Below are 26,156 nucleotides of genomic sequence, written 5' to 3'. Positions count from 1 at the left end.
GAGGCAGGACCCGTGCTTGGGTGAGAGGCCTCTGAGGGGCCCCAGGACTGTGTGGGAAGTGGGGCCGGGCCGGGCGCACTCCCCTAAGAGCCAGCAGCCTGGCGTAGTGCCAGTGGGCGCAGGGCCAGATGTCACCTTTCCAACGGGACATACAGCGGGGGGTGCCGTCTCTTCGCAGTCTTTAAAGGCCCCAGCGCTTTGCCCACAAGTCTTGGCCTTAGCGCAGCATGCCAGCCTGGCGCTCCGAGGGTGCCAGGACAGCCCGGAAAGTAGGGACCCTCTGCCTGGACCCTAGACACAGGTTTCGCTGCTGGAGTCGAGGTCCCAGCAGACCCACTGAGCATCTCCTCCTCCACCCCTGCAGGATGAGAACATCATGAGATCCATGCAGCTCTTCGACAACGTGATCTAGCCTCTGCCAGCCCCGCCACCGGGCCAAGCTCCTGCTTCTCTCGTCTCTTCCTCTGAGACCCTCCCGTCCTGGCTGCGCAGCCCCCCTGAAACAGGCTTGACGGCGCTGCAGGGGAAGGATTTTGGCTCCAGGAGACACGGTGGTGGCACCTACGATGAAGGGACCTTCCCTTGCCCTGGGGCTAGCTGCGGCTCTCCCTGCCATGGGGACGTGCTCCTGGGGGCGGAGCGTGGGCACAGCCTGGCAGAAGGCAAGCGCTGTCCCGGGGCACCTGGGCCCAAACGGACCTTCCTACACCCATAGCGGGGAAGTGGAGCTGCCTGGCTCCAGACAGCACCTGCCCCGTCCTGCTAGGCATCCACCACGCAGCAAGCAGTTCCTGCACCCCGGTGCCCAGGGAGCCCCACTCTGGAGGATTCAGAGCTGGCTCCTTCCCTCCCTCGTCTCTGGCCCCAGCTCCAGGATGCCATCCAGCAGGGGGGGAGTGGGTCTCGCACCCAACAGTTCCAGGAGCTTTCGGCAAACCTGGGCCAGTCCCCATCGCCGTTCATCACAGGGGCTGTTACCCCGCCCGGGAGATGCACTCTGCTGCTTCCGCCTTCTCCGACGGGGGGTGGGCAGAGGGGCAGTGCCCGGATGCCCTGGAGGAGGCAGGCAGGCTGGGCGCGTCTTTGCATGCTCACGGGCTAGTGGCCTGCATTAGGTGGCGGGAGCAGGAGGCTGGGCTGGTCCGGGAGGTGCCCCGAGAGCCCGGGGCAGGGAGTGGCTGGGGACTGGTCCGGGAAGCCTGTCACCACGAGGCCTCCATCCCATCAGGAGCGCTGGGGCAGCGGCTGTCGGGACCGAGCCCGGAGGCGCTGGTCTCGCACCATGTCCCAGCCGCTCGGGGAGCCGCACCGGGGGTGGGGGTGGCCCCGCGGCTCCTGGCAGAGGGGCTTGGCTGGGAGGCTGGTCAGCATGGTGGGCACTGAGCCCAGAGGAGCTGTGGGGGAGGTTGCCCAGTTTCTCCAGGACGGCGGGGGGCAGAGGGTGCACCAGGAATCCAGCTGGCACTTTGTGCCTGGGCGAAACGTTTCCCTTCAATGATCTAGCGCACGGGGCCCGGCCCGGCCCGGCCCAGGTTAGCCCCAGGGCTGTCACCGGTGGTGGGGGGAGTGTATTGGAGAAGCAGAGTCCAGTCCGGGGCTCATGGCCAGGCTACCTGGCCGGCTTTTCAGTTCCTGGTGCTCTGCTGCTCCCGGGCCCTGCTCGCTGCTGGCTCCAGGGCACAACCTGCTTCTTTCCTGCCTGTGGCTCCCCGCTGCCCCTTCACTCTGGTCAGTCGCAGCAGGTGGCACGTGGCAGGGCCAGTGGGCAACACTCCCTGGAGTGCCAGTGGTTCCGGGGACTCCCCCGCCCGGCTGCTGAGATCTCCCCCCTCAGCCCTGCCAGCTGCCCCCCAGATGGAGGAAAGGGCTAGGAACCGGCAGGGTGTCGCTCAGGCAGCTGCTGAGATCTCACCCCCCCGCCCTGCCAGCTGCATCCCGGATGGAGAAAGGGGCTAGGAGCCGGCAGGTTGTCTCTCAGGCAGCTGCCGAGGGCCCTGTGCGCAGGCCGATGCAGGCGGGTGATGGGGGTCAGGGGCTGCACAGAGGGTCCCAGAGGAGCCCAGAAGTGAGACACTGCCGTGAGCTGGGCAGACGACTGGGATTGTGCTGGTTGAGGGGGAATAGCTCGGCAGCCAGCCAGCCATCTGCCTTGGGCCGACACGGGGCAGGACAGGCTGGGAGCCAGAGCGAGCCAGGGGGCTTGTGCGCGGCCAGCATGTGCTCTTCTTAGGCGTCAGCGCAGCCAGCGCTGCCAGGGACAGGCTGGCAGCCTGGTCCCTGGGGTCCCTCTGATGACAGAGGCATGTCACTCCCTAGCGCCCTGAGGGCAGTGCAGCCGTCCCTGCGGGCGTCTTATCACCAGCAGTGGCCAGTGCCTGGGGCTTCAGAGGAAGATGTGGCCCCATCTCCTGCCCTGCTCTGCAGATTAGCTCCAGCCCTGGCTCTGAGACGCCACAGCCCCTTTAATGCTCTCTGCAGATGTGGTTCCTGGTCACAGCGATGGCCTTGTTGGAGCTGTGCTGAGCCAGGTGTCTTTCCACAAGTCAATTGCATGCTGCACCAAGGTGCTTCCCGGGACCTGTCCCCCTGTCCCAGTCCTGCGAGATGGGGCCTGCTCCCCATTCCTGAGAGCTGAGTGGAGCCGTTCATCTGGGCAGGGAGGCGGGCGCAACGTGCTCCTAGCCTGCAGGCCTCGGCAGTGGTGGGAGCGGTGGGATCAGCACTGCTGCCAGGGCTGAGGGTGTGCGGCTCAAGGCAGAGCCAGAAGCAGCCTGGGGAATCTCCCCGGGGAAGCAGCTCCGTGAGCAGGGCCCATCAGCTGGGAAAGCCAGGTCCAGCAGACAGCCCTGGCCAGCCAGCACCCCTGGCTTTGTAGGGTTGTTTATTCCCTGCCAAGCCCGCGTGGCCCTTGGCCTGTCCTGCTCTCTGCTGGGTATGGGAAGGGGAGCCCTGTGCCTTGTGCCGCTACAGCTCGGGTGGTGCACGGGGGCAGACAACCCAGCCAACGCCCGGCTGCCCAAGCTGCAGCGTCTTTGTCAGGGAGCAGCAGCCGAGGGCTGGGCTGGAGCCAGCTCAGCAGCACCCAAGTGGGGGAGGCGGGAGGGCTTGTGTGGGGCACTGCTGATTAGCAAAGGAAACGATCCAGGCTGGAGCCACCCTTTGCACGGGGCCCTGTCCCTAGATGGGGACAAACCAGGAGGTTGGCGCCCCACAGGTCGCTGGTGCTCAAGTCCCACATGCTCTGGGCCCGGGGCAGGACCGTTCCCCCCATGTCCCCTCCGGGGTTTTCTGCAGGCTGGGGAGCCGGGGCTCCTTCCCATGCCCCACGAGCCGTTCCCAGCAGGGTCCGGCTCCCGGACGATGGCTGACAATGCTCCCTCCTCCTCCTGCCCCCGAGATCTCGCTGTCAGGACGAGTTTTTAATGTTCCTTCGTTCCAGCCCCCTGGCCCTGCCCCAGGGCCCAGCTCTCACCCACACCCCTTGCTGGAAGCGGCACCCCCACCCCCCAGTCCCAAGCCTCTAGCCTGAGTGAGGGCCCCTTTGTGGGTGGGGCTGAGCCTCACTCTCATCCAGACAATCCCCGCCCCCTTCACCTGGTGGGGCTGGGGTCGCCCTGGGTTGGGGGGGAGCTTTGTCCTTTCAGCTCCTCTCCTGCCCCGTGCGCCGGCGTCCAGCGCCAGTGCCCAGCCCCACGCCCGGCCGCATGGCGTGTGCCCCTCACTGGGCGCTCGGCCTCACTAGCCGCTTCGCATTTTCAACTCTGTATATTTTGTATAATAACAACGATCAAAAGTACAATAAAATCCAACCACAGTCGCTATGCGCCACCCTGCTGTGTCTGGGCATCTGTGGGGCAGGGAGGTAGAGGGCCCAGCCGAAGAGTGCTACCTGGGGGGCGGTCCCGGCTAGGGCCTGGCGGGACAGGAGCTGGTTGGGGGGGCCTGCTCTGAGGGGGTGCGGGGCTCAGCACACCACCCTGGGCAGCGCTCCTGCCTTCCAAGACCCCTCTCCAGCCAGGGGTGCTGCAGGGCGGGTGCCGACCCATGTGCACTGCTGGAGGTGGTGGGCGTGTGTGGGGGTTACACCGGGGGAGACGCTGCATGTGCCCACGGTGTGATGGTGACACCCGGCTGGGGGCATTAGAAAGGCCTTTGATTCACCCGTGTGCAGGGAGCCAGTCTAACCTACTGGGTGCCCCCCCTCCAAGCCCTGGCAGGGCTGAGTCCGTCCCAGCCCCTGCTGAGGACCCTTGGAGCTGCCGCTCCAGCTGTAGCAGCTCGGGTGGCCATGGGGCTGTCCAGGGGAGGACCAAAGGGTGTCGTGACATGGCAGATGGCATCAGGGCACGGCTCAGCGCAGGGCGCTGCCATCACTAATGCAGGGAAGAACTCGCCCACTTCAGGTGCCCATCGCCCCACTGGCATCGTTGTGCTGGCCTGAGGCGACCCACCAGACCGAGCAGTGAGCAGTAGGGATGGGGGGTGGGGAGGCCCAGAGCTCAGGGCGAGGCGGGACTGGGAGCAACCCCCTAACCCTGGGGGGGGCCAGCAACCCCACAGGCCTGGGCCCTCTTTGACCCCTGCCCCCTTCTTACACTACTTGGCGGGGGCGTGGCCTTAGCGTCAGGTTTTGCTCCAGCCCCCCCAGAACCTCTGAGCAGCCATCAGCCCTGTATCCCCACGAGCTGGTGGGAGGGTCAGCGCCTGGGGGTGGCTGCCCGACACCAGCGCTTACCACACCCCCGCCAGGAGAGCCTGGCTCAGGCTCTGGGCTGGGTCTCATCCGCTGGAAACCCCAGCGGCGGGATGGGCGAGGGGCTGTGGCCTGCGATATGCAGGGGGGCAGACTGGCTGAGATGCTGGCGCCAAGATTGCAGCTGGACCAGGTGTCCAGGCCTGGCCCCCAGGTTCACGCTGAATTCTACCGGGCCCCGGTGCAGAGCCGGGCCGCGAGGCTGAGCCAGGCCATGCGGAGGCTAAGGGAAGGGCTCTGCTGCCAGGGGCGGGGGCATGGCCAGCTCAAGGCCACGCCCGCAACTCGTCAGCGTACGCGCTAAAAACAGCCCCTGGCACGGCAGGGGGAGGCAGCCAGCCGTCAGCGTGCCTGGCGGCTTGGACGGCTCGTCCTTGCACCGACGCTAGCATGAGCTGAGCCCCCGCAGGGATGGCTGCAGCGCGGTGACTGCCACACCCAGTGCCCAGCGTCGCTGGACCAAGCAGTTTGGCTTGTTCTGAACGGCGGAGCTGGCCCCGCTTGCACGCTCGAAATCCGACGGGGGGGGGAGCTGCTGAAGCTAAGGGACAATGTCGGCCCAGCACCAAATGGGGATAAACCGGCTGTGAGCAGTTCAGGCTGGAGAGGAGCAGCAGGTTTCTAATCGCTGCAGGGGTGAGGGTCTGGAACAGCCTCCACTGGGAGCCGTGGGGCAAACACCCGAACTAGCTTTAAGATGGAGCTTGTGACGTCCAGGAAGGGGCTGCTCCGACGGGGTTGCTGTGATGAGGCCGAGCTCCATGACCCAGGAGGGCCGGTGTGAGGGGGAAGGCAGCATGCAGGATGCACATCTGGGGGTGGGGGGGTGGCAGCGCCTGGGGCGCACAGGCCAGGGGACTGGGGATTGGTCCCGGCAGCAGGGAGGTGGGTTAGATGAGGTGGGTCGTGGCTTTTTGCTCATCTCTCCCCTGCCCCTCGAGCTCCAGCTGGGCTGTGGGCGCAGGGCTGGCGGGGGGGGGGGGGACTGCCCCTGTGAGCGCGGCTGGGGCCATGGGGGCCTGGCACTCAGGACGCTGGCAGCGACCTGGCAAGGCTGGTTTGCGGGGGCCCAGCTCTTGCTCCCGGGGCAGCTCCATACCCCTTTCTTGGGGTGCTCTGGCCATGAATGAGGCCAGGCCAGGCCCTTCACACCCTGCCCCACTTGGCCAATGGGACCGAGAGCCGGGCCTGCCATTGGCTGGCTCAGAGTGCCCCCTTGTTGCAGAGGGGTGCTACAACACCGCCTCAGCACCCCAAATACGCAGGGCCCTCCTAGCTCCTTGGGTCCTCCCCCTGCCAGGCTGGGAGCCGGTGCCCTGCCACAGGAGATGGCAGACCGTAAAGCGCTGCGTTCATCTCAACGGCCCATCTATCCCCCCTTCTATAGCACGGGGGGTGAACAAGGGGTTGAGCTCAGACCAGCCTGCCCTGGCACCGTGTTGGGGGAAGGGCTCTGAGAAAGCCCAGCGGGGGGGAGGGAGGTGACTTGGGTAGGCAAGGAGTGACAGGGGGCCTGGAGCCCCAGCTGGGGCCTTTTCTGCACTGTGCGGTTATTTTTGCTCTCCTCCTGGCAGACTTTCCCTGGCTACTTGCAGGCCCCCGCTCACCAGCTGAGCAGCCGGCCTGACCCAGGTCAGCACTGAGCCACTTGACAACTTACCACTACGGAAACAAGAAATAATTTTCTGGGGAAGATGCGCATGGAGCTGTACAAAGAGACTAAAGCCAGAGTGCGAATGGGGTCTAATGGAACAGGCGCTGGCCTGGTAATCAGGAGCTGTGAGTTCTTGTCCTGGCTCTGCCGCTGAGCTGCTGGACAAATCACTTCTTCTGTTTCCCCTCCTGCCCATTGTCCATCCCGTCTAGGTGGGAGCAGTCTGGGACAGGGCCTGTCTCTGCGTTTGCACAGCACTGGGGGCCTGTTCTCGGCTGGGGCCTCTGGATGCTACCGTAGCTCAGATAACCGATAATTCCGGCAGCTGACACTATTGCATGAGCTGAGCAGCAGCAATCGAACCCGCAGCTGGTTCTCTGCCTGGAACAAGAGGGTGAAGCAGGCTGCATTTGCCTGCCTCTCTCCCCAGGCCACGCTGCCACAGCTGTGGTCAGCAAGGGTGCTTGACCTGGGGTGGCTAAGGAGGTGCTCGCCGAAGGCTCCAGCACTCTAGACATTGTTCCCCGTACACCCCCTTGGTCTGATTTTCTGGACATGGTGCCAGGGCTTAATTTGTAACGAAAGATGTGCTGGGGCTCAAGCCAATTTTTTTAGTTTCATAACTGATGCGCCAGGCCCAGAGGTGCCGGGGCTCTGAACTGCCAGGCCCAGAGGTGCCGGGGTTCTGAACCGCCAGGCCCAGAGGTTCTGCCGGGGCTCTGAACCGCCAGGCCCAGAGGTTCTGGGGCTCTGAACCGCCAGGCCCAGAGGTGCTGGGGCTCTGAACTGCCAGGCCCAGAGGTGCTGGGGCTCTGAACTGTCAAGCCTAGGGGTGCCGGGGATCAGCCCTGGAAAGTCTTGGCACAAATTAAGCACTGCGTGCCGCAGAAAACCCGTTTGAGAGGGTGTCTGGAGAGGGCTGAGAGTCTGCTTCCTAGATGATGAAGGGGGAAGGTGGCTGGCCAGCCAAGTTCCTGTGGTGCTGATGAGTTTAATGCTGCTGAGGCTTAATTGTATTTACTGTATAAATAACGATGCCAGGGTGCATCCCCATGGCACAGAGTTGCCTGCTGAGGAAGCACTGATGCTGCTGTGTGTGTCCCATGCCACTGACTAAGCTGTGCCTGGAAGGAATTCCCCTGCTGACGCCTGTAGGTGTGCAGGAGAGAGTGATGTCAACACTGGCTCACAGCTGTACCTTAGCTTCCATTCTGCAGGCAGTGGGGGGTGACAATCAAACTACTGCATGGCTTGGAGGTCAGCTCAAAATTGCTGCACAGGGGCTGCAACAGAAGCCTGAGCATGCTACTGATCAGCAGAAGGCATTTTCCAGCCCTGAGGGTAGGAGGTACAGCTGCTTACAATGCAAGGGAGCCAGGAAACAACGCAGCGGTACTGTTGCTCCTTCTTCTTTTCTCTGCCCAAGGACTGATGAACCTGTGGCTATAGTGAACCTGCACGTTGTCTCCAGGTGCATGTCCGTCTGTAGGTCTCTCAGCAGGGTGAATTATTATCCAATGGGGAGTCACCACCAGCAAACAAGATGGGCTGCTGGCTGCAGAAAAATGATAGGCACCAAAGCCATCAGCCTACAAGACAAATGGTGATGGTCCCAAAATAGATCCTCCAGGCACCTCAGCTGCTACTAGCGGCGGAGAGGTCAACCCCGCCTGGCTGGCATGAATCAACTGTCTAAGGACAAGTTATAGGTGTAATCTGGACACGCTTGATGGAAAGTTGGCATTGGACTCTGAGTTGTCAGACTCTTGCATTTCATGACAGCGATCCTCTCAGGAGACTCCCCAACTCCCTAACCCTGTCGCTTTTATTCTGCAGATTTTATTCTGCAGACCACAGCTTGGGAACGTTTCAGGTGAGCCTGGGTTTTTACAGCTGCTACAGGAAAATTAATTTCCTCTAGAAGTACAGTGGATTTGACCTATGGCCTCCATGTCACAAGTTCATAAAGTATCGGTAAACTATAGACAATTGTAACTTGTGTAGATTAGTTATAATTTGCTAGCTGTGGTGTATTTAGGACAGGAGGAATTGCAAGCTATCACCTCAAAAGGGGGCATGGGCGTTCCCTTGTCCAGCTTGCAGGCTAGGGGGGTCTGTAACAAGGTGTGTCAGCAGATAGCTGTCTGGAAAGAGCCCCCTTAAAAGCAAAGTTGGATGAGTTGTGTCTCTCTCTGCCTTACGGAGCAGTCTGCATTCTCTCTCTCTGTTTCTGGGTCTTGTGTGTTCTCCTTCTGAATTCTCAGAAATCAAATAGTGCCACGTTGCAACTTTCAAGCAAGTGTTGTTTTTTTTTAATCGACTTCTCTGTCTGCATACCATGAATAACACCAGCTTTACCAGGAAGAACTCAACCCAGGACAACTTGATTTCTCCAATGTCACATATTTACACAGAACACACCTGTTCCCTTGACCCCACTTGAACTCAGGGTTGTCAATCAGCTGTTTCCTCCTGGATACATGTTGATTGCCCGCCAAGGAACAGCCATGCAAAAAGCTGAAATGGGGTATTTTCCTGTCGCCTCATGCCCGCTCCTTGTTTTTGTCTTTATGGGGTTTCAAATGCTGAGGGATTCAAGCACCATGTCCCAGATCCTTCAGTTGCTCCTGTGAAGCCTGCTACCCATCTCTATCAAAATTATGCCTCCTTGCTATCTTTTCAGGTTCATTTGCTCCTGTAACTGAAGCTCTTCATTTTAGTTCATTATATTTTCAAAGTGTGTTGGCTTCTTGCTAACCTGAGAAGTAGCACTGCCTAGCGGATAGGGCACTGGACTGGGTGTCAGGAGACCTGGATTTTATTCTTGGCTCTGTCATTGACCTGTGACCTTGAGGAAGTCACTCCCTGGCTGTACTTCAGTTTCCCCTCCCACTCTTTGCCTGTCCTGTCTATTTAGACCGTGAGCTCTTCATAATAGTCATTCTCTGGAGGGTATGTGTACACGGTGAGGTCCCAGGTGCTGTCATACAGATAACTAATATTCCTTTCACAGAGTTGTCTGTTCATGATCTCTTATACCCCAAATTAACCAGTACCTGGGGCACAGGAAATGTGTCTGCCCTAGGTGATAGCCCGTGAACCCAATGTTATGTTTCAAGCCATGCACAGAGAGGAGCTGGCAACTTCTTTTAAGAGCAGCTTGTTCAGAGTATTTTAAAAGTAACTGAGGCTGTTCTCTCTTAGATGAGTGGTGCTTTGCTGCTCCCTCTGGCTTGGGCTTAATTCTCCCTTTGCTGGTGCACTGTCTATAGGAGAGTTGAACTATTTGTAATTGAAGTGATTGGCCAGGACTGGCTTAAGCACAGTTCAATGAATTCAACAACCAGGCGTGCTGATCTGGTTGAAGAACCAGTGCAGGATTGCCCTGCATCCACGAGATGTTTCGGGGCAATGGCTTCTGGCTGCATACCTATCCCACACGTAAGAGAAGCAGTGGATTCTGGGAGACTGCAAAGGCCCTCCAGTGCACTGTGGGACAGTAGGAGGAGGACTAATTGAACCATGTAAATTGGTCCATGTCTGCAGTGGCTGGAAACCATTCAGAGTGAACTAGTTCTCAGACTTGTGTCAATCAAGCCTTGTCCCAGATGTAAAAGCAGCTGGAGTTCTTTGTGTTGATAAGTGTTTTTCCAAGAGTCATCGATCGATTCCAAGGCCAGAAGGGACAACGGTGATCATCTAGTCTGACCTCCTGCATAGCACAGGCCAGAGAACATCCCCAGAAAAATTCCTAGAGCAGATCTTGTAGAAAAACATCCAATCTCGATTTTAAAACTGTCAGTGATGGAGAATCCACCGTGACCAGGGTTCCAGGAGGTTTGAACGGTAAATGTCTGTAGCTAGCCCAGGCTCGTGGGACCAGAACCGAGTTCAGTGTCACTCATTTTCTGTGTGGCCTCTGCTTCTCCCAGGAGACCAGCGGCCTTCGGGACTTCGTACTTCTCCTTCCTAAAGCGTGCCCATCCTGCAGCAACTCCGGCCTGTGTCACGTGCACTCCGCGAGGAACCTGGCTCCTGGCGCTCGTTAGTTCTCCTTGCCATTCCCGCAGGCTGCTCCCTTGATCCGCATTCGGGCGGAGCGCTGCTTCCCCGTGTGCACGGACCGGCCAGGGGTCTCCCATCCAGCGCTGACCCAGCCAGGCCCTGCTTAGCTTGGGAAGGGCGGCAGAGCTCGCGCAGCGCGGGGGCGGGGCAAGGCGGCTGCGGAAAGCAGCTCAACCCCTGGAGGAGGCGGCGCCTTTCCTCCCTTTGCACATGCGCACTGAGCTACCCCAGCCTGGTCTCTCACGAAGCCGCCGTGGGCTTCCCCAGGCGGCAAGCGCATGCGCTTATACAGAGTAAACACACCGACCGCTGCGAATTAACTGCGCATGTGCCCTTCTCCTCTCGACGCTTGCGCATTAACACTCTGCCGCCTCTCCCCTCCCCCTCTGGCCACGGAGACATGCGCACTAGCGCGTTATCGTCTCTGCGCACGCCAAGTGAGCCACCTCTTCATTTCCCCCTCCCTCTCTGACCTGATGGGCATGCGCAGTGGCACCCCCTCCCCCGGCCTCAGGCCGTACGCATGCGCGCTAGCTGGCTGATTCCCTGGGTTCCCCCTGAGGTAACAGCTTCTCCTCAGCCCGTTGTCCCCGCAGAAGCCCTGCGGCTCCCGCGGTGCCGGCTCGGGGGCGCCAGGCCGCTGTCGGACCGGACGCGAGATCCCCGGGGCGGCGACGCCTTCTCTTCCCGAGCGGGCGGGGCGGCGCGGACCGGTTGCAGCCGGTTCCCCGCGCAGGCGCAGGGCCCCATAAACAGGAAGCGGCGGCTGGGGCGCCCGGGTCGGCGCGGGGGAGCCGGAGACAAAGGGCTGGGCCAGGCCCGGCGCAGGCGGGGGTCCCTGGCGGCGCTGGCGGGCGGCAGCATGGTGCAGAAGGAGGGGCAGGCGGCGCTGGACGAGCGGGAGCCACAGGGCAGCCCCAACCCGGCCGGGGTGCCGGTGGCTCCGCTGGAGCCGGCGGGGGCCCCCGCGGGGCCGGGCCCGAGCGGGGAGGAGACGGACACGGAGACCGAGACGGTGGCCGGGGCCCGGCGCTTCCTGTGCGGTGTGGTGGAAGGTAAGGGGGGGGGGTCGGTAACCAAGGCAACGGGGGCCCTTGGCGAGTCTCGCCCTCAGAGGGAGCAGCCCCCGCCCCGGGCCGCTCCCTCTGCCCTGGAGCCCGGTCGCCTCCCTCGGGGTCGGCGTCGTGTTCAGTCTCCTGGTTACTGCTTGTGCACAGCCCTCGGTCGGGGCTGACGGCAGGGCAGGGCCGGCCCCACCTCGGGGGGGGGACATCCGGCCCCACGCTGCAGATTCTCCTCCCCCTCGGGGGGGGGCACATCCAGCCCCACGCTGCAGATTCTCCCCACCCCGGGGTACCTCGGGGGGGGGCACATCCGGCCCCACGCTGCAGATTCTCCCCACCCCGGGGTACCTCGGGGGGGGGCACATCCGGCCCCACGCTGCAGATTCCCCCCCCCCCCCGGGGTGCCTCGGGGGGGGACATCCGGCCCCACGCTGCAGATTCTCCCCCCCCCGGGGTGCCTGGGGGGGGACATCCGGCCCCACGCTGCAGATTCTCCCCACCCCGAGGTGCCTCGGGGGCACATCCAGCCCCATGCTGCAGATTCCCCCCCCCCCCGGGGTATCTGGGGGACAAGGGCACATCCAGCCCATGCTGCAGATTCTCCCCACCCCGGGGTACCTCGGGGGGGGGCACATCCAGCCCCATGCTGCAGATTCTCCCCACCCCGGGGTACCTCGGGGGGGGGCACATCCAGCCCCACGCTGCAGATTCTCCCCACCCTGGGGTACCTCGGGGGGGGCACATCCGGCCCCACGCTGCAGATTCTCCCCACCCTGGGGTACCTCGGGGGGGGGCACATCCGGCCCCACGCTGCAGATTCTCCCCACCCTGGGGTACCTCGGGGGGGGGCACATCCGGCCCCACGCTGCAGATTCTTCCCACCTCGGGGGGGGCACATCTGGCCCCACGCTGCAGATTCTCCCCACCCTGGGGTACCTCGAGGGGGCACATCCAGCCCCCCGCTGCAGATTCTCCCCACCCTGAGGTATCTGGGGAGGGAGGGGGCATATCTGGCCCTATGGTGCAGATTCTCCCCACCCCGGGGTACCTGGGGGGGCGCAGCTGGCCCCACCCCACAAGCTGCTCTTTAGGCTTGGTAGATCAATGGGCTTGTAGTGCAGGCATAGTCTAGCATTCCTGACTAGCTCATATATGCAGGGGTGGAGACCCAGCCTACAGGGCCGTCCTGCAATACAGAAATCCAAGCCATGCTCCCTGCCTGCATATTAGAAGTTCAGACTTCTCCTGTGTAAGAAATAGGTGATTCCATGGGCATCTGGTCTCACATTAGTACTAAGTAAGTCCCTGTTCTTTGTTGTGCTGTCACTTGTCATTTAAATTGCATTATGGAGTAATCTGCTTTTCTCTCTGGGCATATTTGTTGCACTGAGATCTTGCACAAATGTTATTATGGTGAAAGCTGTTAAATAAAGTAGGCTTCCTTACTTTTCATTAATTGTTGAAAAATTGAGGCCTTTTTGACATTGGTTCAGGTGGATGCTTGTAATCTGGAAAGAGAGTTTATTCTGGACATAATTGTTGGCTTGGAATTATTTGAATTATTATAACTAGACTGGTAAGTTTTAGATTTGTAGAGAACTTTTTCAGTTGGACAACATAATGATTAGAGCAGATGCAGGGGGGAGTGAAATGGGTTGTTTATCAGAGTCAGCATTTACATTGCTTTTGTTCATATCTAAAAGGAAAACACCCTTTGGCTGCAGTAAATATTAACATAACATAAGGATGGCCAGACTCAGTCAGACCAAAGGTCCATCTAGCCCAGTATCCTGTCTTCTGACAGTGGCCAATGCCAGGTGCCCCAGAGGGAGTGAACAGAACAAGGAATCATCAAGTGATCCATCCCCTGTCGCCCATTCCCAGCTTCTGGCAAACAGAGGCTAGGGACACTATCCCTGTCCATCCTGGCTAATGGCCATTAATGGACCTATCCTCCATGAATTTATCTAGTTCTTTTTTGAACCTTGTTATAGTCTTGACCTTCAACATTCTCTGGCAAGGAGTTCCACAGGTTGACTGTGCGTTGTGTGAAAAAACACTTGCTTTTGTTTTTGTTTTAAAACCTGCTGCCTATTTAGTGGCCCCTCGCTCTTGTGTTATAAGAAGGCGTAAATAACACTTTCTTAATTACTTTCTCTACATCAGTTAAGATTTTATAGCTCTGCATATCCCCCCTTAGTCTCTCTTTTCCAAATTGAAAAGTCCCAGTGTTATTAATTTCTCCTCATATGGCAGCTGTTCCATACCCCTTATCATTTTTATTTTTGCCCTTTTCTGGATGTTTTCTAATTCTATAGATTTTTTTATCACTTTTTAAAAATGTATTGTTTGGTGGTATTGTCATTGCTAATATCTGTCAGGCTTTTGGGCACTTATTAGCCCTTAGCCAGCCTGGGGATATTCAGGTCTACCCAAAAATGTTCATTACTGAAGTAGATTTTTACATTGTAGTGAAAAGTACCAGATTGATAGCACTGGAAATTGAAGCCAGGGAACTCATAAGCACAGATGGCAGCAGTGAAGACCTTTTGTATTACTTCCTGTACTAAGATGAGTATGTTTTACATAAGATACCAAATAGCTGTCAGATGGTAATAAGCTTCTGAGCACTTCTGACTGATTCGGTTTGAATCCGAGACCAAGAGGTGAAAGGCTTTCTATCAAATTACCCATTTTCCAGTCTCTCTCTCTGTTCATCTTCCCACAAGACCATTTTGCTTGTTTATATAGTGGTACCAACTAGAATCTAGGTCCCAGCCTCATTGTGCTAGGTCAGTGGTCCCCAACCTTTCATCTGACATGCGCCAGACGATGAGCCACGAAGGACTGTGGCAGCAGACAAGCATCCGCCAAAATTTCAGCGGCAATGCCTCTGGATGACATTGTTTGTAGGCGGCAAGCAGCATCATCCAGAGGTGTCGTCGCCGAATTTTGGCAGCATTTTGGTGGATACTCGTCTGCCGGCAAATACACGGGCGCACTTAGATGCCCCGGTGGGCACCATGGCGGGGACCCCTGTGCTAGGTACTGTACAGACATGTAGCAAAAAGATCTCTGCTCTGAAGAGCTTTTAGTCTAAGTATAGGCAATCTGTGGGAATCAGGGTCTCAGTAACGTATCAGAGAATAGATATGGTGAAGGTTGCAGAGGAGGCTGTAACATGATCAAAACAATGAGTGAGGAACTGTTGTTACAGTGGCAAAGTGGGCCACGATGGCATTGGTCAAGGCCAGAGATGAAGAAATTTGTAGCTTAGATACCAAGGGCCTGGACAAAAGCTTTTGCTGTAGATGGGGAGGAAAGGCCTGAAGTGGACACATTGCAACAAGAAGAATTGTCAGGGTTTCAACTTTTCCAAGATCTGATGGTCAAATGCAGCAATCAGATTAAAAAGAACAGGAGTACTTGTGGCGCCTTAGAGACTAACACATTTATTTGAGTATAAGCTTTCGTGGGCTACAGCCCACTTCATGGGATGCATGCAGTGGAAAATACAGTAGGAAGATATATATATACATACACACGCAGAGAACATGAAACAATGGGTATTACCATACGCACTCTAACGAGAGTGATCAGTTAAGGTGAGCTATTACTACCAGGAGAGAGAGAAACTTTGTAGTGGTAATCAAAATGGTCCATTTGCAGCAGTTGACAAGAATGTGTGAGGAACCAGGCCTGGACCAGTCCACACAAGAGATCCACTTCCTGGACACTACAGTGCTAATAAGCAATGGTCACATAAATACCACCCGATACCGGAAACCTACTGACCGCTATACTTACCTACATGCCTCCAGCTTTCATCCAGACCACACCACACGATCCATTGTCTACAGCCAAGCTCTGCAATACAATTGTATTTGCTCCAACCCCTCAGACAGAGACAAACACCTAAAAGATCTCTATCAAGCGTTCTTACAACTACAATAACCACCTGCTGAAGTGAAGAAACAGATTGACCGAGCCAGAAGAGTACCCAGAAGTCACCTACTACAGGACAGACCCAACAAAGAAAGTAACAGAACGCCACTAACCATCACCTTCAGCCCCCAACTAAAACCTCTCCAGCGCATCATCAAGGATCTGCAACCTATCCTGAAGGACGACCCATCACTCTCACAGGTCTTGGGAGACAGGCGGTCCTTGCTTACAGACAGCCCTCCAACCTGAAGCAAATACTCACCAGCAACCACAGGCCACACCACAAAAACATTAACCTAGGAACCTATCCTTGCAGTGAAGCTGGTTGCCAGCTCTATCCACATATCTATTCAGGGGACACCATCATAGGACCTAATCACATTAGCCATGCCATTAGGGACTCGTTCACCTGCACATCTACCAATGTGATATATGCCATCATGTGCCAGCAATGTCCCTGTGCCATGTACATTGGCCAAACGGGACAGTCTCTACGTAAAAGAATAAATGGACACAAATCAGATGTCAAGAATTATAGCATTCAAAAACCAGTCAGAGAACACTTCAGTCTCCCTGGTCACTCGATTACAGACCTAAAAGTCGCAATATTACAACAAAAAAACTTCAAAAACAGACTCTGAGAGACTGCTGAATTGGAATTAATTTGCAAAATGTACACCATAAAGTTAGGCTTGAATAAAGACTGGGAGTGGATGGGTCATTACACAAAGTAAAACTATTTCTCCATGTTTGTTCCTTCCCCCTCCCCCCCCCCCCCCCCCCCCCCCCGTTTCCTTACACCTTCTTGTCAACTGCTGCAAATGGGCTATTTTGATTACCACTACAAAGTTTTCCTCTCCTGGTGGTAATAGCTCACCTTAACTGATCACTCTCATTAGAGTATGTATGGTAACACCCATTATTTCATATTGTGTGTGTGTGTGTGTATATATCTTCCTACTGTGTTTTCCACTGCGTGCATCCGATGAAGTGGGCTGTAGCCCACAAAAGCTTATGCTCAAATAAATGTGTTAGTCTCTAAGGTGCCACAAGTACTCCTATTCTTTTTGTGGATACAGACTGACATGGCTGCTACTCTGAAACCAGATTAAGACCCTCAGTGACAAGGAATGAGGGTATGTGTGCGAGGATGGGAATTAAAACGCTGTTGTGCCTATGTTTAATCTCACTGCTGGGCATCCACAAAGAGATATGGGGAAAACGGACTGAGATCTTAGCTCAGACAGAAAGATGTTAACATTGTCCCCAGCTGACATGTCTTAGTACTTTGATGTAAAGGGATGCTATCAGGTTAAAATATCTTTTTACACTACTAGCACTTTAAATTAATATATTTTAATCTAAATGTACCCATCGTTGTTTATACTTTAACGCTACCCATTATCTTTCACTACCTTTCTTTTTTTTTTTAAGTTGGCATCTGGATTTCACTTCAGGTTACTACACTATTAGTTTTCAAATTGTGTTCTGATGTTCAGAATGCTCTACATACATAGAAGTGCCAAGTATTGACTAGGCACCACATTCATTAGGTCCCTTTGTGATTAGATAGGTCTGTTTTCCTAATTTAGGACCAAATTCGCCTGCCAGTGAGAATGCAACTCTATTACATTTGTGTAAATGAGAAGAATTTGTCTGTTACCTTGTTTGTTCTGTGCACACCACCACTCTTTCTTTGCTCTGCTGTTTCTCTGTCCTCCATTTGTCACTTCACAATTTCAACCAACTGGGAGCAGTAGTACCTAACTTCACCACTTTGTGGCACTAAGTAACTAAAAATCACTCTGTTAAGAATAACCTTTAAAAGTTGAGCTTGTTTAGAGCTCCTCAAACTTAAAATCACAGGGTTCACTTTTAATAGGTAATTGGAGTCAATTTTTTAACATAGGACACTCTCAAATTGTACCTTGTTTTAAAAAGTCAAACATTAGTCTAATGAACAAAGCCTGTCTGGTCTTTCTATTTAAAACAAAAGTGCAAAAATAATGATAATGGGTGATCAGGTCTGGAAATAGAACTGTTTAACTTCAGGCTAATGATGTACGGGCTTGTACATGCTTTTGCTTTGCCCTGCCAGTTGCATCATTCATCAGGCAGAGCAGTTATGCTGGATGAAAACGAAAGCTTACTACGTTTCACTCTTTTAGTCTTGGGTCTCTCCCTCAGACTGCCAAACTGAGACTTTCTAATATGAAGAGTGTCCACTTGTGATTGAAGGTGTGGATTTGTTGGCAAATAATACTAAATGAAATTGCTTGAATAATGGTAGGCTAGTCGAGATCATTGCTCTTAATGAAGTGTCATTCATAGAGGGTAGATTGGGAGGAACTTGTTAGATTTGAAGTCTGAGGCAGATCAAACTTCTGGATTTCCATTGAAATATTCTGTTTAGGTGCCTCTCCATATTTCACCAGCTGAAACTTTATATCCTTGGGCACAGTGTAATAAGATGTCAGCATTTCCTAGTTAATGCCGGCACTCTCAAGAGCCTCTTAAGATTTGTTCCCTTTTTTTATTTTATGTATCCATTTGAATCTGGTCCTCAATTTGCTCAAACCCCACCTCCCGTATATTTGATCATAATATGTGTAGATTTAGGTAATATAACCTATCTGTATCAAGAAACACTCTTACACTGGTAATTAATAGTGGAATATTGAACAGTTCTGAAAATAAAGTTAAAACTGCTCATCAGACTTCTAGAATGATAGCATAATCGGGTTATTACGGTTCGGGCTACTTGTGTAGTAGTGCTGACCTGACTTGTGAAGGGCATCTGCTGAGGACTTCTGCTTGGATTCTGGAAATTAATTGCTTCAGTGACTAAAATTATCGGCATGGATCATAAATTATGTAGGGTGTAATTAAATTGAAAATATAGATCTTTTTAGTGTACTACATTTCCCTTATGATTTTTTAGTATGTTATGTTTTTATGCAATTTTGATTCTCCCCCCCCCCCCCACTGATTGCTAGAAGGTTTTTAAACTGAATGTAATAGAAACATCTTGTGGGAGGAGGAGGAGGAGAAGAAAAGTGGGTTATAGTGTAATCTTTGTTTCATGAAACATACAGTCCAATGTATAACTGGATAATTTTAATCTTGTTTCCCACAGGATTTTATGGAAGACCATGGGTTATGGAGCAGAGGAAGGAACTTTTTAGAAGGCAAGTAATGTTTCCCCTTGATATACAATATGCTCCAAACAGTAAAACTGTCATCTTCCATTTAGTAGACTATTAAGGATACTCAGGCCTGACTTAGGGCAGCATTTTACATATTATCTGTATTCTAGCTGGTTATATTTCCCTTCTAATCTTGCTCAGGCTGTTCTGGATTTGTATAGTCTCTCTCAAACTTTTGCAATACCATTTTGAATTAATAGTATAGTAGTGAATGTTCTCAAAGACAAATGCATAAATTTGAGAATGAGATCCTGTAAAATGCAGCTTGGTTGCACCTGTAGAATACTAATGGAGGCTTTCCCCCTCGTTATAGGCTTCAGAAATGGGGACTGAATACCTATTTGTATGCTCCAAAAGATGACTACAAGCACAGGATGTTCTGGCGAGAAATGTACTCTGTGGAGGAAGCTGGTAACTGCTGTTATTCCCCTCTGTATTTTCTACAAGTAGTTGCTGAATTACTCAGTCACTGGTACATGTGCTTGTATGTTTAATCATTGTATCCACTTTTAAAGGTGAATGGCAATGCAGAAAAGCATTAGGTCAAGGTTTCTATACTGAATGCCCCTTGCAACCTTACTTAATAGAAGTTTGCAGCATAAGTTTGGGTTTTCTTCACTTTAATTTTAGCTTTGCATTTCACCTCTAAAACTCCCTTTTTTAAGACTAGCTTTAGTTTTATGGTGGGATTTACACTCCTTCAACTTTCCCTCTTCTGGCAGTGAGAGGGGTTCATTTTGAATTTTTTCTTATCTGTGTTGGTCATATGGACCTTATTGTAAGAAAGGGGGAAATATTTCCTTTTTAAAATGGAATGAGCAGATCAGCTTGCTAATGTCTCTGGTTGATTAAGTGCACGCACACACACTAGTGAGGGGAGTCATTATTGGAACTTCAACTTCTGGCTTAATCAGAACTTTAAGGTAAAAACCAGAAGTTTGACATTTGGGATTTATTTAGCAGCTGGTGGCTTTCACAAGAAGTGGTTACTCTTCTTTCTCTTTCCTGATTTCCCAGCAGCAGAGGAGACCTAGCTAGCATAACTACGGTGTTCTTGTCCAGTAGTGGCTCAGTATTGCCAGCCCTAGAGATCTGAAAATAAGTAAAATTGTACAGTGTTAGGTCCTGCACCTAGGAGTCTTGCTGCTGACTTCATTGAGGAGAGGAGATGGCCCTTACTGAGTTTTAAGGTGCTCTTGTCACCAGTGGAAAAGAGCTACTCTGTCAGAGCACAGAGGCTTGTTGGCAAACAAGGCATTTGTAGGAGTCTCTTCCTTGGGTGAAGGAGAGAGATAACCACATCAGAATTAAATCTTGTAGGGGCTGGTGTGAATGGTTTTAGGAATAAAGTTAAAAAGATGTTGGCAGATTACAATTATATTTATAAAACAAATTTTCTTACCTGTTACCAATAGCACCTTAGGTTATTAGAGGTTCCAAAAAAATTATATTTGTTTTACTTCTGTTTCTCTCAGATTGGAGAATGAAATTTGTCTTTTTTTTTTTTTTTAAGGATAATTTCTACTCAAGAGGTTTAAAAAAGCCACTATTGATGCATCCTGTATCTCGGCAGTATGCAAATATTGCAGCTGAAAGCATCAAACAAAGAGTTCAAATGAACAAATCCTGTTTGCAAAAATTGATTACTGCATTGAATCACTTTAATATTTTTGACCCATATGGAAATGAGTAACAGTTTCAGAGCTTTTAAGTTTGATTCCATATAAACAGGTGAAATGCACTCATGTTTGCCACACAACAAGAAGATCAAACTGGCATATTCTCATTCTTTTAAAAGGTTTCTAAAAATAGTGATAAGTGTGAAATAAAGCTTAAACTACAAGACAAGTATTTGTTACTATCCCTTTAATGTTTTTCCTCTACACAATTTGCAATACAGTTTAGTGCTTGCTGCTGCATCAGTAATCTTAGAACATTCAAAATATTTGTTAAAGCTACCTGAAAATCCTTTCTTGGCTTCTAGCAATGGAGTAATTTGCTTTTTATAATATATTTCTTATTATTTATGAGGAGGTATCTTAGCTTTCTTATTGATGAACCCTTCTGAAATACTTGGATTTAACTCTTAGAGCAACTCATGACCCTAATCTCAGCTGCCCAAGAATATGAAATAGAATTCATCTATGCCATCTCGCCTGGACTTGATATCACTTTCTCAAATCCAAAAGAAGTGTCCACATTGAAACGCAAGCTGGACCAGGTAGGTCTTGTTGAAACTCTCAGCCCATGTGATTTAAGAATGTTTGGAACTTCCAAAATAACTCAGTAACTCATGTGTCTGCTGTTCACTTAGTGACATTTTTTGACCAATTTTGCTTCTAAGTATTGAACATAAGTGCTAATGTCTGTAATACTATGTCTAATAAGAGTCAGAGTTCTCATAAAATGAACAGTCGGGCTTTTGGATTGAAACTACTGCAAGGGTCAGGAAGGACTTCTTCACTCATGTTAGATTTTGTACAGTTGGCCAGTGCACTATGGAAACTTCCTTAGAGGCAGGATGCTGGCAGTGGTCTGATCAGGAATAGCAATTCTTACTAACTGTTGGGAGTTTTGGTCCTAAAATCATTTTAAAAACCTCAAACTAAGACTCGTATCCAAAGGGAAGGATGGTATTCCGCCCGCCAAAAAAAATTAAAATAGGGGAAGACCTAACGTGCACATACCTTCTAAGTTCCTGTGATGTTTTGCTCCACTTCACCTGAGGGCTGTTGCTGAATTTGGTCTTTCCTAGTTGTCCACTTCTCCTATGAGATAAGCCTTGGATTGGGAAATTGGAACAGACTGGCAGTCTCCAGTGGTATCCTTGAGAAAAACATAATGGTGGGTCAGAGTCATGCATTAATTGGAGATAACTGCCAAGGCGTGCCTCTTCATTCCATCCGCCATTCCTCTAGTTTTTCCGTTACTGGAAAGAGTTTTGAATGTGCAAGGCACACTGTGGTAATGGAAGCACGCCAGCATTCGTCACTCATCTTGTGACGCTGTGCACTTTCTGCAGGGTACTGTGGATTTGGTTTAAATGTTGACATACACTTGAAATTCCCTAGTGTATTTTTAGATTTCAAATTACAAACTGAAAAACAGTGATTCCTCAAACAGAAATTCACACATACTTACCATTTTGTGGGCTTTTTTCGGGGTGGGGGAGGAATGTTGGCTGATCCCGTTAAAGGCAAGTTAGCTTTTAGAAGTTTTTACTGTTTGTTTTTGTTAATTTTCTAAACAGTTTCGCTTCACTTCTTCCCCCTTCTGCTCTAGGTTTCCCAGTTTGGCTGCAGATCCTTTGCACTGCTGTTTGATGATATTGATCACAACATGTGTGCAGCAGACAAAGAAGTGTTTAGCTCCTTTGCTCATGCCCAGGTCTCCATTACTAATGAAATTTATCAGTATTTAGGAGAACCAGACACATTCCTATTCTGTCCTACAGGTAAAACATTAGGACTAATTTTACTTTGTGATAGCTTTGAAATTAATTAGCCTTCTATTTTACTGCATTCAAGTCAATGAAGACTTTCCCTAAAGCAGTGACTAAACATCTTGGGGCAATCGGGAAGAACTGACAGGAAAGAGTAAAGAAACTAAATGTGTGTGGCTTGGGGCATATGATGGCTATGGAGGATATAAGTCTATTTGAAGAGTGTAAACATGAAGTAGTCGGAAAAAATAGGTTGCAAGATACGAGAAACTTCAACTAGGAATGAGACACAACAAACTTTTTCTAGTTTTGACTTGTATGAAGGAATCCATATCATGTTTTTGAACTTTCCACAGCATGGTCAAGGTATGGGATGAATGGGACTTGACCAAATTTCTCATTTGTAGCTGTTTTTGTATCTTGCATCAGCAATTGACTTGACACTGTTAGCAATGGTATTTTTCATATTGGGCTGTAAATTACTGCTTTGGCTCAGTTGCATAATCACTGCTGTTGTTTGCGCATACAATGGTACTTGCATTCTGAGTTTTGTGTCTCATGTAAATGTTGGAGACCACTCCTTCATTGACATATTACTGTCGGGTTAGTTTTAGGGAATGCAATCTACATTTTCACTTATGGTGATTGTACCTGTAATCTACCTCATGCTTCCAGGGAACGGTCAAATTAGGCTCCTCGGCCTAGATGCAGCCACAGTTTTCAGTTAAAGATTGTAACACATCCAAGTAAAGCATGCATTGTGGATTCTGAGCACATGATGAGCCTGGGATCAGAGCCTGGCAATTTCTTCTGCTAAAACTTCCTGTAGCCTGTCTCCTGATATACCAACTCTGAATTCGGATTCCCTTATTTACGTAGGAATTGCAAGACTGGATCAGACCCTTAGTCTAGTATTGTGTCTGACTGTGGCCAGCACCAGGTGTTTGAGGAAAAGGTGGAAGAAACCACCTAATTCCTGGTAGTTAGAGATTGGCTGGAGCCCTGAAACATGAGGCTTTAATTCTGGCAGAGATTAATGTTAACTCTACAACTCAGTTGGTAATAACTGGTCTTTTTGGTGAAAAGAAAAGTTAGTTAAGATGGGCAGGAGCTGTAGTTGCTGCACTTAAAATCCATTTACATTGCTAAATTGAAATGAAAACTGAGAACATTCAACTTTAACACTGAAAACAAGAGGACTGTGAGAAATTCCATCTTGAACTATGGAACGGGTTTGAGGTGCTGCCAAAGCAGAGGAAGGTAGGACACAGATTGAACTTACAGCAAAGTGGGCAGTGCTCAGACTGTGAGAGTCAAGCTGCAGCAGACAGTTGTCTTTCGGCACAGACAGAACAAGACTTGCGTAAGCCAGGAGTCTCACTGAGGAAAGGAAAGCATTGAAAGGAGTACAAGGAAGTGAAAAGCATCTCCGTTTATTTTTCCTTGTGTTATATTGAAGACCTTGTAGGAAACCATAGAGCTGTTTACCAAATGTCTAAAATTGTGTGTGGAAGACTCAAAATAGAAAATGCATCAATAAAGAGCAACGGTGGAAAAATGTTTACAACTGAGGCAGAGCAGAAAAATAGAGGGCTGGAGCATTTCAAAGAAGGCTTCAGCAGATGCAGCCCTACCTCAGCACCAGATATATGAAATGTGTGAATTGGATCAACTTGCTGTTAACATCAATCCAATGAGATGACAGTCCAACTAGAAGTACTGGCTGCAGTCAGGAAACTGGAAAAATAGCAAAGTAGTGGCAGATGATTAGATTGCAGCAGCAATGCTAAAAGCACTTGATACCACCACCCTAACGAAACTTCCAGAACTGGTTAATGAAGTCTGAAAAAAGAGACCCCCTTCTGGCCAGTGAAAACATGGAATCTTTGTCAGAACACCCAAGAAGAGTGATCTCACTGACAGTAACTACTGGAGAACACCACAGGATAGTGTAAGGGTATGTCTACATCTACAATTTTGCAGCGCTGGTTGTTACAGCTGTATTAGTACAGCTGTATAGGGCCAGCGCTGCAGAGTGGCCACACTTACAGCAACCAGCGCTGCAAGTGGTGTTAGATGTGGCCACACTGCAGCGCTGTTGGGCGGCTTCAAGGGGGGTTCGGGGAACGCGAGAGCAAACCGGGGAAGGAGACCAGCTTCGCCGCGGTTTGCTCTCGCGTTCCCCGAACCACCCTGCAAACCGCAGGGAAGGAGACCTGCTTGCTCGGGGTTCGGGGAACGCGAGAGCAAACCGCAGGGAAGGAGACCTGCTTGCTCGGGGTTTGGGGAACGCGAGAGCAAACCGCGGCGAAGCTGGTCTCCTTCCCCGGTTTGCTCTCGCGTTCCCCGAACCCCCGTGCAAGCAGGTCTCCTTCCCTGCGGTTTGCAGGGGGGTTCGGGGAACGCGAGAGCAAACCCCCGTGCAAGCAGGTCTCCTTCCCTGCGGTTTGCTCTCGCGTTCCCCGAACCCCCGTGCAAGCAGGTCTCCTTCCCTGCGGTTTGCTCTCGCGTTCCCCGAACCCCCGAGCAAGCAGGTCTCCTTCCCTGCGGTTTGCTCTCGCGTTCCCCGAACCCCCGGGCAAGCAGGTCTCCTTCCCTGCGGTTTGCAGGGGGGTTCGGGGAACGCGAGAGCAAACCGCGGGGAAGCTGGTCTCCTTCCCCGGTTTGCTCTCGCGTTCCCCGAACCCCCGTGCAAGCAGGTCTCCTTCCCTGCGGTTTGCAGGGGGGTTCGGGGAACGCGAGAGCAAACCGCGGCGAAGCTGGTCTCCTTCCCCGGTTTGCTCTCGCGTTCCCCGAACCCCCGTGCAAGCAGGTCTCCTTCCCTGCGGTTTGCAGGGGGGTTCGGGGAACGCGAGAGCAAACCGCGGCGAAGCTGGTCTCCTTCCCCGGTTTGCTCTCACGTTCCCCGAACCCCCGTGCAAGCAGGTCTCCTTCCCTGCGGTTTGCTCTTGCGTTCCCCGAATCCCCGTGCAAGCAGGTCTCCTTCCCTGCGGTTTGCTCTCGCGTTCCCCGAACCCCCGAGCAAGCAGGTCTCCTTCCCTGCGGTTTGCAGGGGGGTTCGGGGAACGCGAGAGCAAACCGCGGGCAAGCTGGTCTCCTTCTCCGGTTTGCTCTCGCGTTCCCCGAACCCCCCTTGAAGCCGCCCAACAGCGCTGCAGTGTGGCCACATCTAACACCCACTTGCAGCGCTGGTTGCTGTAAGTGTGGCCACTCTGCAGCGCTGGCCCTATACAGCTGTACTAATACAGCTGTAACAACCAGCGCTGCAAAATTGTAGATGTAGACATACCCTAAGCTTGCATCCACTGCCTCTTTTGTCCTGAGTAGTATCACACTGCTGAAGACTTAGGGCTTGTCTACATCACAAAGTTGCAGCGCTGGTGAGGGGGTTACAGCGCTGCAACTTAGGAGGTGTACACATCTGCAGGGCATCACCAGCGCTGCAACTCCCTGTTTGCAGCGCTGGCCGTACTCCCGTTTTGTCTCGGGTGTAGAGGATCCAGCGCTGGTGATCCAGCGCTGGTGATCAAGTGTAGACACTTACCAGCGCTTTTCTTGACCTCCGTGGAATAAGCAGGTATCCCAGCATACCTGAGGAAGCCTCTGGTAATCAAGCAGGTCTCCTTCCCCGGTTTGCTCTCGCGTTCCCCGAACCCCCGAGCAAGCAGGTCTCCTTCCCTGCGGTTTGCAGGGGGGTTCGGGGAACGCGAGAGCAAACCGGGGAAGGAGACCAGCTTCGCCACGGTTTGCTCTCGCGTTCCCCGAACCCCCCTGCAAACCGCAGGGAAGGAGACCTGCTTGCTCGGGGGTTCGGGGAACGCGAGAGCAAACCGGGGAAGGAGACCAGCTTCGCCGCGGTTTGCTCTCGTGTTCCCCGAACCCCCCTGCAAACCGCAGGGAAGGAGACCTGCTTGCTCGGGGGTTCGGGGAACGCGAGAGCAAACCGGGGAAGGAGACCAGCTTCGCCGCGGTTTGCTCTCGTGTTCCCCGAACCCCCCTGCAAACCGCAGGGAAGGAGACCTGCTTG

At 52.5% G+C, this 26,156-nt stretch overlaps 2 protein-coding genes and 1 long non-coding RNA gene across 8 annotated transcripts in view; all 3 read left to right on the top strand.

Annotated features, from left to right (window-relative positions):
• The window catches only part of KCNIP2 (potassium voltage-gated channel interacting protein 2), a 134,568-nt gene extending 132,035 nt beyond the window's left edge, over positions 1-2,533 (top strand). For all 4 annotated transcript variants that reach the window (XM_050958216.1, XM_050958212.1, XM_050958213.1 and 1 more), the window contains one exon: positions 365-2,533. In XM_050958216.1, coding sequence (XP_050814173.1) covers positions 365-412 — 48 coding nt within the window. In that variant the 3' untranslated portion in view covers positions 413-2,533. The remainder of the gene's footprint in view (positions 1-364) is intronic.
• An 8,443-nt stretch (positions 2,534-10,976) lies between these two features.
• OGA (O-GlcNAcase) overlaps positions 10,977-26,156 on the top strand; it is a 42,433-nt gene continuing 27,253 nt past the window's right edge. The window contains exons 1-5 of one of the 3 annotated variants that reach the window (XM_050957996.1): positions 10,977-11,034; positions 18,618-18,669; positions 19,001-19,098; positions 20,778-20,908; positions 21,970-22,141. In XM_050957996.1, the coding sequence (XP_050813953.1) occupies positions 18,641-18,669; positions 19,001-19,098; positions 20,778-20,908; positions 21,970-22,141 (430 nt within the window). In that variant the 5' untranslated portion in view covers positions 10,977-11,034; positions 18,618-18,640. Of the gene's footprint in view, positions 11,035-11,257; positions 11,528-17,699; positions 17,720-18,617; positions 18,670-19,000; positions 19,099-20,777; positions 20,909-21,969; positions 22,142-26,156 lie in introns of those variants that run through there. The other 2 variants (XM_050957995.1, XM_050957997.1) reach the window with 2 other exon arrangements.
• LOC127053473 (uncharacterized) lies at positions 24,422-25,045 on the top strand. Its single transcript, XR_007775038.1, has 3 exons — positions 24,422-24,495; positions 24,560-24,715; positions 24,829-25,045. It is a non-coding gene; the product is annotated as an uncharacterized LOC127053473 (long non-coding RNA).

This window comes from Gopherus flavomarginatus, chromosome 6 (assembly GCF_025201925.1).
Source record: "Gopherus flavomarginatus isolate rGopFla2 chromosome 6, rGopFla2.mat.asm, whole genome shotgun sequence".
Lineage (NCBI taxonomy): Eukaryota > Metazoa > Chordata > Testudines > Testudinidae > Gopherus > Gopherus flavomarginatus.
The sequence above is the reverse complement of the archived record's forward strand: the minus strand, read 5'-3'. Positions and strand labels throughout refer to the sequence as shown.